Below are 18423 nucleotides of genomic sequence, written 5' to 3' on the forward strand. Positions count from 1 at the left end.
TTTTCTAGGATATGACGTACCTATTTATGTTTGAATATTCATTTCCTTAACACTATTATCTAATTATTTCCATTTGTATACATTCTCCGCCTATTTTGTTCGGCCATATTGAATCTCGTGGTGACGTCACCAAAATCAAGAAAAGATAACTCTAATAGGAAAGCACGTGTTAGTTTATTTACGTTGTCTTTTATTTTATTTTCATGACCTTTTGAATGAAAGTACGTTTAATTAAACTTAGATACTAACGGAAATAATAATTCTTTCAAGCAATTTAAATATTTAGTATGAATAAATGTTGTAAAGTCTTATAAACACTCGATTCTCGCTTAGAAATAAGTAAACAAACCAACACGTGTTTTTCTGTAAGAGTTGTCTGTTCTTGTTTTTCGTAGGCGTTCCTCACCTCCAACATAGGAGATCGAGTATATTTGAGTTATCTTTTCTTGATTTTGGTGACGTCACCACGAGATTCAATATGGCCGAACAAAATAGGCGGAGAATGTATACAAATGGAAATAATTAGATAATAGTGTTAAGGAAATGAATATTCAAACATAAATAGTTACGTCATATCCTAGAAAAATATCTGACGAAACGAACTATATATATTGACAAGCTTTGCATTGATTATAAACAATAATTTTTTGGGAAATAAGTGCGACCTGAACCTGGGTCGCAATTCCGAACGTTTTGAAATAGGAAAAATCCGTAGCTCTATGGTCCGCAAATAGTCAAAAAATAGCATAAGGACCTAAGAGCTACGGTTCTGCAGCTAATATTTGTTTTGTAATAACACAAACAGTAACATCCAAATTGTTTTATGTCACTTTCTGAGACATCTCGTGTGTTTGATTTTAGTACGCATAAGAACAGTTCATTAAATGACAACACTTATGCTTTTATTCTAATTAACCTGTTTGTGATAATTCCATACTTGTTGTGTGAAATTTATTTTCTTGTTTGATTGTCTAATTTATCATATACTATTTGACGTGCTTTACATCGATGATGTATATGGTTTGACACTAGGAATAAATCTATATACCAAGCAGTTGAATATATGTTTGATAACAAAACAATCTTAAAATCGTTTTAAAGCAAATATGCATCAATCAGATATGGAGTTTAAATTAAGAAAATAATTCATAGGGGATAAAATATATCGTACGTTTCCTTGTTGTGATGATTTTTGTTTTAGAAAGCGTGTGTTTTCCCGTAAATGCTGATATTCTTACGTCATCGTTCTATGACGTCGGGTTTCTCGTTCATAAAAAAGCATATGACGTAGGTGTACGATTGGAACAGCCTGACAATATATTCATATTTTACCAAGGGTGTGTTCTCAAAGCGTTTGAAGGACGTCAGGTCAGAATGTATCATACCAACCATGGATATCAGTTGTCCGTCCTTTGTTTAAAAGGTAGATTTTTATAATGGTTATACCGAAGATCATTTGGAAGAAAGATTTTACACGGCTTTTTTCCAGAGTAAGAATTGTCATACGATATAGGATTACATCAAGCTTATACCATAATTTGAGTTATATAATGCTTTCATTTAAAATAATTCTAAGGCATTGCATTGTGATAATATATGAATTCTTCATGGAGAAGCCTTATCACAAGGCACACTTCTGGTGTTATACATGCACACATCTTTCAGCTAATTTCCTGATAAGTTTTGAATTTTCATATAAATTGACTTTGACAATCACTGAACAGAAATGTATTGACGAACTGCTGATCTGATTAAGAAAATTTGGTATCGTCAGTGTTATTAGAATTGCACTACTATACATGTATCTGTTGCAAATACGGAATGAAGAGTGATCATTTCTGTTATTTTAAGTTGCAAACGCTACCTTCGAGTTTTGGACAGAACTGATGTTGTTGAACCTACAGGTTTGTATGTATTGTTTAAACTGCTGAATGTTTCCTTCTAGCTTTTTATCTTCTTATTCCATAGCACTAGTGTAATTGTTTTTATCATTGTTATATTGGTTTCAAAATCTAAGAAAAAATCATGAAACTCAACGTTTTGATATCTTTAAATATTTATTATGAAAACTGCGTGTTTGGTCAATTTAATGAAACAGACATTGTTTATTCAAACTAATACAGTAAACAGATAAAGGCAAGCTGTATCTATGGGAATGTTGATCCTTGTTATGACATGTGTTTAAGATTTTGTAACTTCTAAATAGTTTTATCCTTTATATGAGCTTCGCAACATTTACAAAATCAATACATTTCATTAAATCATGCATATTTAAACAAATATCAACTAAGTTACTGATGATTTTGTAAGACAGCCTTTCTATGTTGTTTCTTCTGTACAAATATTTGTCTGTTTGTCTTTTCATTTTAAGCCATGGTGTTGTCGGTTTATTTTAAATCAATGAGATTTACTGTCTTTATGGTATATGTCGTCCCTCTTTTATATGGAAGCAAATTGACCACATTTGTTTGTTTCTCTTCCTTTTAATATAAATATTTGAAAAGAGAAATGATTTTTGTTATTGATCTTAATTGGTTTTCACCATATTCAAATAAAGTGACATGAACCATAACTAGTTCCTACTCTAGCTAGTTTGTACTTTTTGTAGTTTTTATTTTTGTAATGAAGAATACACATTATAAGGATTATAACATACATAGATGATATATAATGCTCGGATACATTCATTTCATTTATCGAAGAGGTTCATCAAGGTTGTTATAAAAACAAGTTTTGAAATCAGATCCTTTTACCTTTTTTTAATGTTTATGAAGAGAGTAAATCAAGATAAACACGTTTCACACTCACGACTTTAAGGAAAAATATTTTTGTTATTTTTAGATAATGGATGATCGTGGTGTGATTAAAGATCTAATTGACAAGGACAGAAAAAGAAGGGATGCAATATTCGAAATTTATAAAGAGATAGAAGCATTTTTGCAGACTGATGTTGATTTACGCAGAGTTTTGACAACAGCGTTTGACGATGTAACGAAAGATTTAGATAAGCTGAGATTAGCATTGACATGTTCAGAGTGCCCAATACTGGTCGCAGGTATTTCTCATTTCAAAAATTCTAAACCAAATATAAAAAGAATCATTTGTTTTAAAAGTAACATTTCACATTATTGTTTTACTAAATTTAATCGTAACATTGACAATTTTTAAATCCCGATTTAAAATGCAACAAATGTACATAAAATCCCCTTTTGAATTCGAGTTTTTAAAGCAAATGAAAAGCATTATAAAATGCTCGGGTTCCCCAGAATAAAATGAATAAGTAGAATCGCTTTCTATTGATTCCAAATTATTTGCAAAAGTTAAAAATGTTTACACAAACAATACCTATATAAAGAATTAAAGGTATTAGTCTATCTTATATTACGACTCCAGTTTCCGGGGCATGACAAAACGTGGAGTGAAACAAAATAGTCCATTTTTTTATTGACTCATTTTTTTCTGTTTGATTATAAATGCATGCTGAATTAAAACTTCTAAAAAAAATCTTGCATCTTTTTGATGATATCAATCTAGGAAAGTGGACGGATATCATGTGTACTGAAAGTGGTGTAGCCTGGTAAAAATAGCAATCAAAAAGTAGGAAAAAATGTTTGGACTTCAGGGTTACGTAATTTTTTATTTTTCATGGCATAACCCACTTTTTTCGATAAATACACAATTTCACATTAGTACATACATGATATGAAGATGAACTTTGTTTTCTATGTAGAATTTTTTTTTATTTTTTCATTTCCAAAGATCAAATGTTTTGCATGTAGGCCTATGGAGCAGTCAATAACAAGACTGCAACCTAAAGTGAGATTAACGTTGCTCTATAATTTTAATTTACAATGATTTAATTTGTGCAAGGGAAATACACTTCCGTTTGTCCTATACTGTGACATAAGGATATAAACAATTATTGTGATACAATTAGTGGGAAATTAATTATCAATGGTGAAACCATTTTATATCAATAACAAATGTTTGTCCCCATGATTAAAAGTAATCGTGGTATGTTCCCGTTTGCATTTCTTCCAGATTAAGCAAGATACACTACCTGTATCCTATTATATCTTTATCATGTAGTTGTAGTCCTTTTCGCCAAGTTTTACAATAACAATCAAAACCAAGAAGTAAACAAAGACTAACAAAACCAAAGGACATTTACATCAACAGTTATAAATAATAATTTAGAAACAACACGAACTTCACTAAGAACCGGAAGGGTAAGCATTTCATGCACCGTATACGGCACCCGTCGTGTTATTTCTTTGTTCAGTTCGGTAATGATGGAAGTTTATTATGACTGAGGAAGAATATCAGATATGATTTCTGACACACTTTTTTTTCATAATGGCCAATCAGCTCATGATGACGACCGTAAAATGTCTTGAGTGATGACTTTAATTTGATTGATGCATAGCCCTGTCTTAACAACTTTTGAGAAAGCAGTATTCCTCGTTTAAAAAAATCAACGTACTTTGAGCTAGCCCTAGAGTAACGTATCAATTGAGACACATATACTCCATATGCTGGTGCCGCTGGGATGTTGCTACACAGAAATGGAAAGTTGACTATAGGAAAATTAAAATCATCGCGTTTGTCATAAATTTTGTTATTCAACCTACCATCAGTAGTCATTTCGAGAACAAGGTCTAAACATGAAGCAGATTTATCTGTGTTGGTAGTATCTTTAATTTCAAGTTCACTTGGATATATTAAATGTAAGTGATCACTGAATTTATTATTATTAAGAGACAGTACATAATCAATATATCAAAAGGTGAAATTAAAACATAAACACTCAATCAAAAATATTCACTAACATTTAAAACAAAGTAGATTAAATAAGATATTTTTTTCCAATTTGCATGAATGTTATATCAATCAAAAAACGTTTAGATTAATACACAGGAAAAATACAATTTATACAACTAAAAGAATTTCGTGAATTGTATACAATATAGCTGATATTAGATTCGTAGCATGATACTAAATTTTATATCAATACTCATCAGGTTGACTTGGGATGATGTTTCAGCAATTTGCATAACATAGTATGTGTCTTATAGAATATATTTTTTAAATTTCATACTGAACTCGGATTAAGTTTGATTGCATTTCCTATCTTCAGTATAGGGAAAACGGTATAATATATTTCTTCACAGGCGACAATACATTTTTTCTTAATTTGATACTTTTTAAAGTAAAATTAAAGACAAAAAAATAGTGAAGGTTATTATCCCTGTATCATTCTGTTTAAAAATTGAAGTTAAAGGGTAAGAAGATTATCTCACTTTTGCACTATATTCAGCTTACTTTTTATAGGCGGATTTCTGTACACGGATTATATATGTTCCAGACCATATGAGTATTTGGACCATACGCGTATGGTCATTACCATATGGGTATATACTCACATATATATATATATATATATATATATATATATATATATATATTCGGGGTAAATAACACGTTTAAATCTATTACTTTTAACTCTTCATAAGGTATGACCCTTCTAGTTGTCACGTCATGAAAAAGGTAATTTTATTGTATTTTGATAATAAAAAGGATTAACTAAATAAAAAAAACAGTTTCACACAGTTAATTTTACTCACTATTTGTAAGTTCAATAAGAAGATGTCAAAATCAAATGCACATATTCCAAAGGGAAGTTTTGATTTTTTAAGGGTATACATGGTCTAGTGATTTACCACATTTTTGTGTAAAGTAAAAGACATCATCTGCAAAGACCATATTTTTTAAGTTGCCATGTGAATATGGTGTACTGCAGTCAAGTTACGATATTGGAAATCTAGAGTAGTGACTCTGCAGCTTTCGCTAATCTAACAGAAGATGATTATTTGTGCACACCAATTTGAAGCATACTTATTGCCTGGTAAAAACAATGACATTATTTCTTGTTATCGGTACGGCAAATTTTTAAAGGACATTATCTCACCCTTTGGCGCATTTTCTTCTCTGGAGGAATCTGCTCTTTTCGGTCCTATGGCAATAAAACTAAATAATTGGCATAATTTTAAAATACCTTAGTAATTTCTAATAAATATAATGTATCACTGTTGAATAATTATTAGATTGTTTCAGGACAGTAAAGAGCATGAACAAGGTTGTGGTAATATTCCAAAATCTTATATCAGCAAAAACTGAAGTTCAGAAAATAAAAATATTTCATACCAAGGAAACTTCTGAGCAATGCATATCATTTTAAATGCAATGACTCTTTAAAATAATACTATTTAATAAAAACATACAATAAATTAAAATAAAATGACTTACATTATGTAATATCACTTAGTCACCATCAAAACCTTTATAACTACACAGAGGGAAGTCAATATGAAGTGGGATGAAACGAGACAAGAGTAGAAGATATTTCAAAACACATAAATTCAGTTGTCATATTGGCAATAGTACCACATCTCCTTCTTTCAATACTGATATATCCATCTTAAATGTGGAATAATTAAATTATTCATAAACAAGTTATGAAGCTACAATTCTGAAACCATGCAAGTTGCACCAAAGCTTCAAAAAGTTGCTAACTTTCAATTTAATTTATGTTGAAAAACCACAAATTTCATTTTTGCATAAAGTTTAAGTAGACCTCCAAATAGCTATTGGGATTGTGCTGCTGGCTTGCTGTCTCATTAAAGTTTATCCCAAATCTCATATTTGAAATACATAATAAAGAAAAGTTAGATTTATTTCTATTTCAAGGTAAATTTTTATTAAAATGGTGACTCTCATTCGTAGTTCACTGATGTTTCTTCTACTTCTACATCTGAAAATGACACAAAATACCAAAAATAAAATTGTTGAAATTGGTATGTGCTGTTCGGTTGTTTCTATATTTAAATATATTAAGCTTACTGGTAATTTAAAATCAAGACAACAAACATCAAATGGATTTTCAAAAATGTTATGAGTAGCTGTTATCTGTTTTCATAGATTTTATGTTTTTTCAACATTGACGCAAATTTGCAATTTGTCTAGTCTGCTTTGTCTAACCTGAAATATTGATCATTTTTTTTTCAGTCATAGAACTAGTAAATACTTTCAGCATTATTCAACAACATACATGAATACTTCTACTTAATAATTGTTAAGGCCATTTAAAGTTATTTTTTTAAATATTACTATCAAATTGTTTTTAATTTTGATTTGATGATCATGTTGTTTGGTTGCTGTCTAACTACATATGACTAATTTTTTTTTCTTTCTAAAACATATTTGTTTCATGATATGTATAAATAACCACCTACCTGATACATTTTCTAACCTAATCAAAATCTCAAAGTTAGACATCAGCACATCTATCATATCAGTAATTATCCATTCTACTTAAAAAATTAATAAAATACTCAATTAAAATAATTCATTTGAATATAATGAGTTTCAAAAATGTAAATGAGTTTTTTGTATGTGCATGATTGTGTGTGTTCTCATAGACAGGTCACAAAAAGGACGGGCAATAACCATATAAAAATATAAAAAAAAAATAATCAATGATGGGTTAAATGATATAATACATCAGTAATGAAGCAACCAAACAATACAAATCTAACAAGAATGTGTCCATAGTACATGAATTGCCTCACTCAGACTTTCATTTTCTACATGTATATTCAGTGGACCGTGAAATTTGAGTCAAACATCTCATTTGGCAATAAATTTAGAAAGATCATATCATAGGGAACATGTGAACTATATTTCAAAATTGATTGGACTTCAATTTCATCAAAAACTACCTTGACCAAAAACTTTAACCTAAAACGGGACAGATGGACAATCTTACAAACGGACTAACAGACCCAAAAATATAATACCCCTCTACTATCGTAAATGGAGCATATAAATTCTTATTTTTTTTCTTAGTCAAAAATATTGTATAATTTAAAACACTATCTTTAATGTAATGGAAATGGAAAAAAAGAAAAAAATCTGATCATTGAGAATATTTTTTTTTTAATTGGGGATCAGTTTACATTGTATTTGTAAAGAAAACATAACCCCCCGATTTTTTCAATATAGTTAATTGTTTAAATGCATTCAAAGTTGATTTGAAAAAATATATTGAAGGCGATTTCAGACAGGAGGTTTTTCTATACTAGGCTATTCTTGTAAACGAACATGGTTTAATGAAATTGAGAATGTGTTTTAGGGCGGCAAATACCCTGCCTGTAACAAAATGAACCAATCAATTTCCGCATCAAGTGCAGGATTAATTTCATTAAGGCCCTTTTGTTATTATAAGCGTTGTGTATAAATTTCATAACATTTAGTTGAAGCAAACAAGAGGAAGATAATTAAACCAACAGATTAAGTAATTGCTTCATTAATAAATGAACATAAGTCATGAATGGTAAAAATGACGCCACCCAATGTTAAACATGATCTGTGTTTTGGTAATAAGGATTGTGTACCTATTCGTTTTATAATATTTGTTTGAGGCGAACTAAAGCAAGAAACTGAAACTCAGCATTTTTTATTTAATTTGTGCTATAGATAAAAACTGTATGTTTTTCTATGCCACATTGTTGTGTTAATGTTTCATTGAAATTAGTTTCAGTGGCTGAATGGTCTTAAGTAAAAACCTTCTTTATCACTATCCTGTCAACAAAAAGGTTGTGAATTTCGAAACACACACTTAGCCGTTTCGTTTGACTACAATCTTGGTTTTCTACAAGCATTATTTTCTCACTAAACAATAAAAACCTACTACTACGAAATAGTACATAATGCTGAAAGTGGCGTTAAACACCAATTAACCATAGACATGAATCACACATGTGACAGAATAATTAAAAATTGGATACCTTTAAATGTTGTGTTTTTTGCACTCGGGGACTTGCTTTAAATATAGTAAATATTTGATAAATGTATTGACAAAAATATTTATATAAAGCATAGTATTACTTACAAATAATTGAAAAAACAAAAAGCATCATCATATTTTCTTAATTCTTGTGCGTTTTGTACAGCGGCTGGTATTAAATCTATATAGAAATTATAATAATTTTATCTCAAGATTTATCGCATAAGTAATACAAAAATGTAAGCCCACATTTTCTTGTTATATCATATTATAACTTGACCTTTGTTTTCTCTTGCTGAGAGCTATATATTTGTTGGATTGCTGTTCATGTCTTATTAACATACTATCTACTGGCTTATTGATAAATCATTGGTGTATCATTATACATTAAATGAAAATGTTTTTGTCTATAGCAGTATCTTTGTTTTTTTATCATTATTTTTGAATTTAGTTGTTTTTGTGATCTCTTTTTAAAAATGCACATGATTTAAAAAAATATTCTCTAATCTTAGCAATTCATCTAATATCAGGACAAACAAATACTTATAGAGTAACTAATCGAAGAATTAAAATAGAGAAAAATATTCAACGAGTGACCGAACAACACATTAATTCACAAATGCGCGTTGTACGGTCACGAGTTGAATATTTATCGATATTTGAATTCTTCAATTAGTTATTCTTTTTATTACATTGGCAAATGTTTTTTTTTTTTTAAAGAAATTAATGTAAAACATGTTAATGATGTAAGGAACTATATATTTTTTTTACGCATTCACAATTTGTTTTAATCCGCTGTTATCGACGTCTTGACAACGCCTATTGTTGTATGATATATAATAAGAGATTGAAATATCCACGTTTATTTTACATGTGAAATTTTCGGTTTTTTATTTAACTGGGAAATCAATGTAATTCATTGCAACCAATGTTATAATTGTTTATATATCAAAAAGGAAAGTATTTCATGAAAACGAATTTATCAAACAAATACAGCTTTGATAAATCTGAGTCTAATGATTTTTTGAAGCAAAAAGATATGCCTTCGATTTTTTTTGCATTTTTTTATATTTTTTGTTAGTAGTTCTATCTGAATTATATAGCAACAAATTGAAACACCCACGAGTCTAAAGACAGTAAGGTGAAAGTTAAAAAAAGAAACAGACTTTAGTTTCTCGTGATATATATAGACAGTATGACAAACAACTCGGGTCTCCGTTTCAATCAGATATTACATAGAGTATGCAGTCTTAATTTCGCGTAGATCTTTATTAGAAAGCCAGATCAAGCTAAAATTGTGTGATTATTTCAACGAAGTTCTCAAGTATGTTCTCTGAAAAGCTTCAATTTATTTACGTACGTTTTTGACCGAAAGATAACATTTTACATTTTAAACGTACAGGGCTAAAGTATTTACCCACCGAACGATAGTACAATCTCTGAAACTTTTCAATCACAATGAGTCTTCTGCTATAAATATCCGTTGTTTTTATAGATGGCGCCCTACATTAATAAAATAAGGTCTGTTCCAATAAAATAAACGTAAAGTGTAACGTCGTCTAAAAAATAACCGTTTTGTATATCAATAAATATAATGGCATGTGAAATTTGCGATAACAACTAAATATTGTATGATGCGAAGATCGTAAAATTACGACTTCCTTTAGCGGACAGCGTGCCTATCTAGAGCTTCTTAAAAACACCGTAGACATATCAGAGTGTCCCGATACATCGGTACATGTATCAATGCAGCTGCAAAAACGTTACCTTTTCAATCGTTAGCAAAAGGTGTTACTGAAAAGGATCGTACACAACCATGACATGCAAATACAGAAAAGATATGGTACCGTGTGGAGGTAAATGTCATCCTTAGTATACACGTATTAATATAGAATTAGGGATGAAAACTAAGACCATAAGACTGTTGCATTTATATCTAATGTGTATGTAGCATTTGAATTCTAAGACAATAACAATCAAAACCAAGGAGTAAACAAAGACTCACAAAACCAAAGGCATTTACATCAACAGTTATAAATAATAATGAGGAAACAACAAGAACCCCACTAAAAACCGGAAGGGTAAGCATTTCCTGCACCGTTTACGGCACACGTCGTGTAATTTCTTTGTTCGGTCATGTAACGATGGAAGTTTATTAGGACTGAGGAAGAATATCAGATATTATTTCTGACATACTTTTGTCATAATGGACAATCAGCTCATGATGGCGACCGTAAAATTTCTTGAATGATGACCTTAATTTGATTGATTCAAAGCCCTGTCTTAGCAACTTTTGAGACAGCAGTATTCCTCGTTCAACAAAATCAACGTACTTTGACCTAGCTCTACAGTGACGTATCAATTGAGACACACATACTCCATATGCTGGTGCCGCTTGGATATTGCTACACAGAAATGGAAAGTTGACTATAGGAAAATTAAAATCATCGCGTTTGTCATAAATTTTGGTACTCAACCAACTATCAGTAGTCATTTCGAGAAAAAGGTCTAAATATGAAGCAGAATATTTTGTGTCGGTAGTATCTTTAATTTCAAGTTCACTTGGATATATTAAATGTAGGTGATCACTGAATCTATTAATATTAAGAGACAGTACATCATCAATATACCAAAAGGTGAATTCAAAACAATTTGATGCAACCATCATTGTTTTTCAAGATAAAATTTGAGATGTTTCTACCCGATTTTTGACATATTCAAAAAAATACCTTTATGGTCCAAATACTCATATTTGTACCGTGTGTCCGGCCAGTTAATTACCAAACGAGTATATATACCGATATGGTCCAACCATATACGTACGGTCAAACCTTACACGTATGGTTGGACCATATGAGTTTACGCATATGGTCCTGACCATACGCGTATGGTCAAAACACACATATGGTCAGGAACATAAAAACATGTGATTGAGGTACACTTTTATTTGATTACTTTTTTCTATCAAAAACATTGGCTTAATGACAAGATAGTGTATGGCCTGATCGAGTATATATATATACATATAATTTAATTTTGGATGTAACGCGTCTTCTGATTGGCTGACGTTATTTTGTTATCAGCCGATACACATAATTTAGTCACAACTGTTTTTGTATATTTACTGTAAAAACACATCGGAATTCCGCACCAGTCGAAAACTATGGTCCGTTACAAACCTTACATCAGGATTATATATCTAGCCTGTGATATATAAAATCAACTAACTTGTCTGACACCTTTATATTAGATTTATCTTTGAAAGCAATCGGCATGATAGCTTAACCTTTACATTTCTACAGTTAATGACACAACTTATCTGTATCGGTGGTTGTGGTGAAAAGAGATACTGTTACAAGACAAAACATCTTTTAGCCAATATGGACTTCCTTTGGATACACTGTATACTGTGCATTTTTTTCCCAGACAAATAAAAGAATGTGCTGCCTCATATCTTATATATTTTAAATATGCAACAAAAAAGTAACTTATTAATAAAACTGTTCTTATTTAGAAGGCTTTGTCCTGTAAAGGGATAAAAGATACCAAAGGGACAGTCAAACTCATAAATCTAAAACAAACTGACAACGCTATGGCTAAAAATGAAAAAAAAACAAACAGAATAACAATAGTACACATGACACAACATAGAAAACTAAAGAATAAACAACACGAACCCCACCAAAAACTAGGTGTGATCTAAGGTGCTCCGGAAGGGTAAGCAGATCCTGCTCCACAAGTGGCACCCGTCGTGTTGCTTATGTGATAACAAATCCGGTAAATAGTCTAATTCGGTAGGTCACATTCATGAAAGGGAAGGGGATTGTAGTTACGACGTAAGGAACATATCCGATATCATTTGTGAAACGGTTATTCCATAACGGTCAACCAACTCGCGATGGCGTCCGAAAAAATTTAACTATAGTAAATACTCAAAACATTTACCCAATTTCGGTATGAAACACCTCTACAAAATAGTACGTGATTTATTGAATATTAAATGTATGTATCATGAAAATAGATAATAAACTTCTGCTATGAAATACGCATTAGGACCACGGGTTTAAAAAGGTGTCACTTAAAGATAAACACTTCTTCCCATCTGACCTTGTATTATTAGTGATATAGTGTGCTAGTGACCTAATACGGAAGATATGGGGTCAGTGAATTCCATATGGGGTGAGACCCTATATATACCGTAGTAGGACACTAGCACGATATGTAACAAATTTATCTTACCGAATATCTTTACGTGTGAAATTTAGACTATTGACCTATCAAAATGAGCAAATCTTCAATACTTTTAGCATAAAGAAACTACTTCCATTTATCCTACAAAAACAGAAGCCACCTGAACAATAACAACTTTTTAGTTTTAAATGTGTTTTATGAATTTGTTTCAATCTTAATCATCAATTTCTTCGTCTGTTGAAACATTTAAGTTTTTTTTTTCTCAGTACCGTTTTGTTTTTATAAAGAGACGTAACAGCACTACTTATAAACCGTATATGAAATAAAGCCCGCCTCCATTCTAACCTAATATGGAATATAAAGGGGCGTTACACCGCTACTAACCATGTTTGAAATAAGCCCCGCTTCCCTACTAACCTTTTATGAAATATACACAGTCTTCACGAGGACGCTTTTAACCAATCATATTCCTAGAAATGTATAGGAAGTAAGGTAAATATAATCAGTCCTAAACTTTGTTTTTTGTTTTTTTTTTTTGGTTAAAAATTTGATGCTAGCAGGATGTTATTGTATAGTGTTAGTTGGATTTTTTTTTTCTTTAGCAATATCATTAGAAATCTGCTGACATTTAAGGAAAACGAAACAATTTGTATTTATTCATTGCATATAATGTACAACCGAATGTGATTTATATAACGCTGGTAAAAACCCTTAACAATCATGTTTCTAACAGTTTCCTTTCAAAAATCAATTCACAAATACTTTAATTTTACACATAATTATACAAAAATAATCTAGAAAACATATTTTTTTGACGATGTATTTTTAAATATCAATATGAAGACATTTGATAGCACAGACGAGATTCCTTTCGGGTTCGTGTATTCCTTTGAATTTTTCAAAAAACTAAGAATTTTCTTATCCAAGGCATAGATTGCCTTAGCCGTATTTGGCACCACTTTTTGGAATTTTGGGTCCTCAATGCTCTTCAACTTTGTACTTGTTTGGCTTCATAAATATTTTGATATGAGCGGCACTGATGAGTCTAATGTAGACGAAACGCGCCTCTGGCGTACTAAATTATAATCCTGGTACTTTTGATAACTAATTATATATACATTTATTTTTAAAATGTCGTACATGTTGTTCTGTTTGAACGAACTTATAGATTTTAATTATCATAGATAATGTAATATTTTCTCTTTGAATTGCTGTTTTTATCCAACACAACCATACATAATTAAATTGGCTTTTCAGTGATTTGAGGAATCGAAACGGTATTAAAGGCCATATAATTTACGCTAATTCAGGATAGACTCTTGAATTTTATAGGAGTCGAAATAGGATGAACGGATCATATAAACCCGAAGGCAGATATAAGCCGAAACGAAAAATAAAGACAACAGTAGCATACCGCTGTTCAAAACTCATAAATACATGGACAAAGAACAAAATCGGGGTAACAAACTAAACTGAGGGAAACGCATTAAATATAAGAGGATTCTAAATTGAAAACAAGGTTCAAACCTATTGGATAAAAAACAGCAATTGTTATACGTGTGCATGTAAAAAAAATGTTCTTTGTAAAGGTGTCTAAATATAACTTGATATAAAAGGCAAAATATATTACGCAAATTTAATATTTTAGGAGAAACTTCAGCTGGAAAAAGTAGCCTGATCAATCTTCTAATTGGAAGATCTATACTCCCACACAAATTGTTATCCTGCACGTCTGCTATCTGTAAAATATGGAACAGGAACGACAGAAAAGTGGTTTTCACAAATCTACAAGGCAAACAAGAAATGTATTCATTTGATCCTGACGATTGTGAAGAACAAATGAAACATCTCCTAAATGAGAAATTAGGAAACGAATCTGACGATCATAATTTGGAATCAGTGGATATATATTTACCGGTTCCAATGTTGCAGGTATTGTTACTGTATATATGCTGTTACTTGTGCTAAAGCTGTATGAGCATATTAGTGTTGGTATCAGTTGACAGAGTTATATGGCATTCAATGAATACACACAAAATGTTGCATGTACAGTAAGGAACAATGTCATTTCTTTATATAAAATAAGATTAACGCGTAAACAATAGTCCGTTTCCCGAAATGTCTACCCTCATTTTACATATGATTAGGATTGAATTATTTTTGAAAGTCTGTCAGGTAAAGTTTGTGCTTCATAATTAACTTATCACAAACACCTAGCTTACATGTTTGTACATCTGACGCGCGTTCGTCTACAAAACATTCGTCAATGACGCGCGAATAAAAGAGGAAGGGACAAAATTAAGTACGAAGTATAAATACAATTTTATTAGTGTTGGATACATTAAATTGAGGTCATGGTTAGATGAAACGAACATAACTTAGAAAACTTAATATTGTCAAATGTACAATTCCATTGAAATTAAAGTACGAATGATATATACATCTTACAATCCTTTAAACCACCAAATATAGATAAGACACGTTCTGTATACATATACACAGTGAGAAGAATAATGCACTACCTTGATTTTCTCACAAATCCAAACATTAAAGCATATTCTATACTAGTTATGGCCCCACAGGTATATATTTCATAGATTGTGCCATTTTGTATTGATAAGTCAACATGCATAAATGATTCAAAATAAAGATATTTTTTAAGATAAGAAATTGTTAAGGGGACTCAAAAGTATTTTGGATTCGGACAATAAGAAAACTTCGATATGATCATAATGCTTTTTGTTTGTACAACAAAAATATGTATCAGTGGCTACAATTAACAAGTTGCAATGTCCAATAACGAGTGAAACCATCATTCAAAAGAATCGTCAAATGAATGCATACTGTCTATGATTTCCATAGAGCAAACATTTACTGTGTTGTGGTAGTCTTTGCTTTTCCTGCTTTAAAGTTGGGACTAACTAGGAATTTTATGCACACTAACAAGTACTACGACAACAAAATACATGTATGTTAATGATTTGCTTGGCCAATGATTTATTCTGAGTTTGGAATTATGAATTGTTGATATTACTACAACTAAACATTCAAAGTTTAGACCATGGAATGAGTAGATGTTTATCATTGGTGATTCATATGAACTGTGATCTTAGCTGGTACTAAACATTGTATGGTTTATTCTTACCACTCACACATATTCTTGTTTATATAAAAAAGGAAAAAGGGCTTATCAATTTTTCTACTTGTAAGCCAAATAAAGGCATCAGTAGTATACCGCGCTTCAAAACTCGTAAATCTATGGACAACAAAATTGGGGTAACAAACTAAAACTCAGGGAAACGCATTAAATATAAGAAGAGAACAACGACACAATATTAAAATGTAACACACACAGAAACGGACTAAGCATTAGACAAAATCCGATGAGAATAACAAATATGACATAAAAAAAAAATACATGAATTTGGGATAGAAAAGTACCGTGACACGTCTTATAGTAATGTGAATTCACACTCAAATATGAGAGAAAACAAACGATACAACGGAAACACAACGTTAAAATGTAACACACACATAAACGAACTATAATATAATAATGGCCATATTTCTGACAAAGTTCAACCTTGATCATTTTAGGACCCAACACCGCCTTGCGTTTGAAATAATTTGTACTTGATTAAATTCGTTATTTGCGTCAGCCCCTTTATTTTATTTATGCTAGTGATTCTGTCAATGACAGAACTGTCTACTTTATATACTTTTGGAGCAATATATTATATTGTGTGTTCTTATATTTTCGTTTGTGAAAAAAATCAAGGTTGTGCGATACTTTTTTCCATATGTATATAGTTGAGCAACTACTTACGTATCTCAGATAGGGACAATGCACGATGATATTTGAATGTTGACCAAGAAACCAAATAAATGAGTTCAGGATCAAGTCAACTCTTCTAGACAAGTTTTCCTTACACTTTGCAATATTTCCCGTCGTTGAAATATACCGTTACCTCCAAACTTTGACCTATGCACGAGTTATAAGTCATTATTGGTTCATTTACTTGTGTATTTGCGTTTGTTGACATTTGAACGTGTACTGACAGACTTTAAAACAACATGATAAAAAAAGACAGTAAATTTGTAATACACAAGGCAGATCAAACATAGCTTCCGTCTGTTCATTACATCTATGCATGCATTTACAGTTGTAATATGTGTGAAATAAACGGTGACAAAACATGCAATAATCTTTGAATGTGAATGTAAATCTAAGAAACTGACTTCTCGCGTGTCCCAATCCGTGATGATAAATGCAATTTATTAATAGTTAGCAAAAGATGTCGGAAGTGTTAATATTTAAATTTTCCGGGTAAATGTCCGGCTTCGTTAATACGTATTGCGTCAAGTGACCAGTTTATCATTCAGTTTCCTATAGTAAAATGTTGTCATTTCAATTCATTCAATTTATAAGTATCCTACCGGCATATCCAAGGGGACTTTAGGTTTGCACTTCATCTGTCTGTTCGTCCGTCCGTCGTCAGTCCGAAACAGTGGGATTGTGGAAGAACAAAACAACTTAACAATTTACCAACCTAACAAGTCAATCGTTATCACTTGGGGTAATTGTTTTCTTTCAAATTTCTTTTACTTTTTAATTGAATTTACCTTCCAACTATTTTCATTGGAGATATTTTCATGAGATTTCTGTAGACGTCACATATGTCTTGCTTTTAAAATTATCAGCGATGCATCTTTGTTGAGTTTTCATCTATATTTTTTTTTAGGAACACATTGCATTTGTTGATACACCGGGAATAAATGTTCAGGGCAATACAACGCTGCTGGAGCGTCTATTTGAATATTTGCCTAATGCTATTGCATTCATCTATGTTATAGATGTGAATAGAGCTGGAGGTCTTTTAGATGATCAGTGGGTAAGCTTTTCTTATTCTGATTATTTCCAAATTTACTCACTATGTTTGCCATATATATTCTATTGCATTTGCAATAAAGGTCACCACTGATATATTTAGGTCTTCTTAATTTTTACTATGAATGAATGCTAGTATTAAATGATCATTATGATCTTAACATCACATGAGACGTCTGAACAACACATTATTGTGATCATTCATTCAGTCAATTTTAAAACTCATTAACTGCTGTAAATTCAGTCTGATCAGACAATCTGCCTTCAGTCAAGACAGTTCTGTTAAGTACTTTTGCAATACAATGCAGTATGATGCTTATATGTACAGGTAGATAACAGCTACTGAAACGTTCTTTGTTGACAGCAGATCGGTTAAAAAATTGAACATGTTGAACGAAAAACTGAAAATGACCTAATAGTATAGTATTTAATATTTTGAGCGATGTTCAGATTGAGATGACCGTTTCATACCAAACTTAGTTTAAAATGTTTGGTCAGA

At 31.0% G+C, this 18423-nt stretch overlaps 1 protein-coding gene across 1 annotated transcript in view; it reads left to right on the top strand.

Moving 5' to 3' along the window:
* Positions 1–2844: 2844 nt before the first annotated feature.
* Positions 2845–18423, top strand: part of LOC139504331 (uncharacterized protein in xynA 3'region-like) — a 36801-nt gene continuing 21222 nt past the window's right edge. Inside the window, exons 1-3 of the mRNA XM_071294401.1 lie at positions 2845–3055; positions 14685–14968; positions 17779–17928. Coding sequence (XP_071150502.1) covers positions 2845–3055; positions 14685–14968; positions 17779–17928 — 645 coding nt within the window. The remainder of the gene's footprint in view (positions 3056–14684; positions 14969–17778; positions 17929–18423) is intronic.

Source organism: Mytilus edulis, chromosome 14 (genome assembly GCF_963676685.1).
Source record: "Mytilus edulis chromosome 14, xbMytEdul2.2, whole genome shotgun sequence".
Classification (NCBI taxonomy): domain Eukaryota; kingdom Metazoa; phylum Mollusca; class Bivalvia; order Mytilida; family Mytilidae; genus Mytilus; species Mytilus edulis.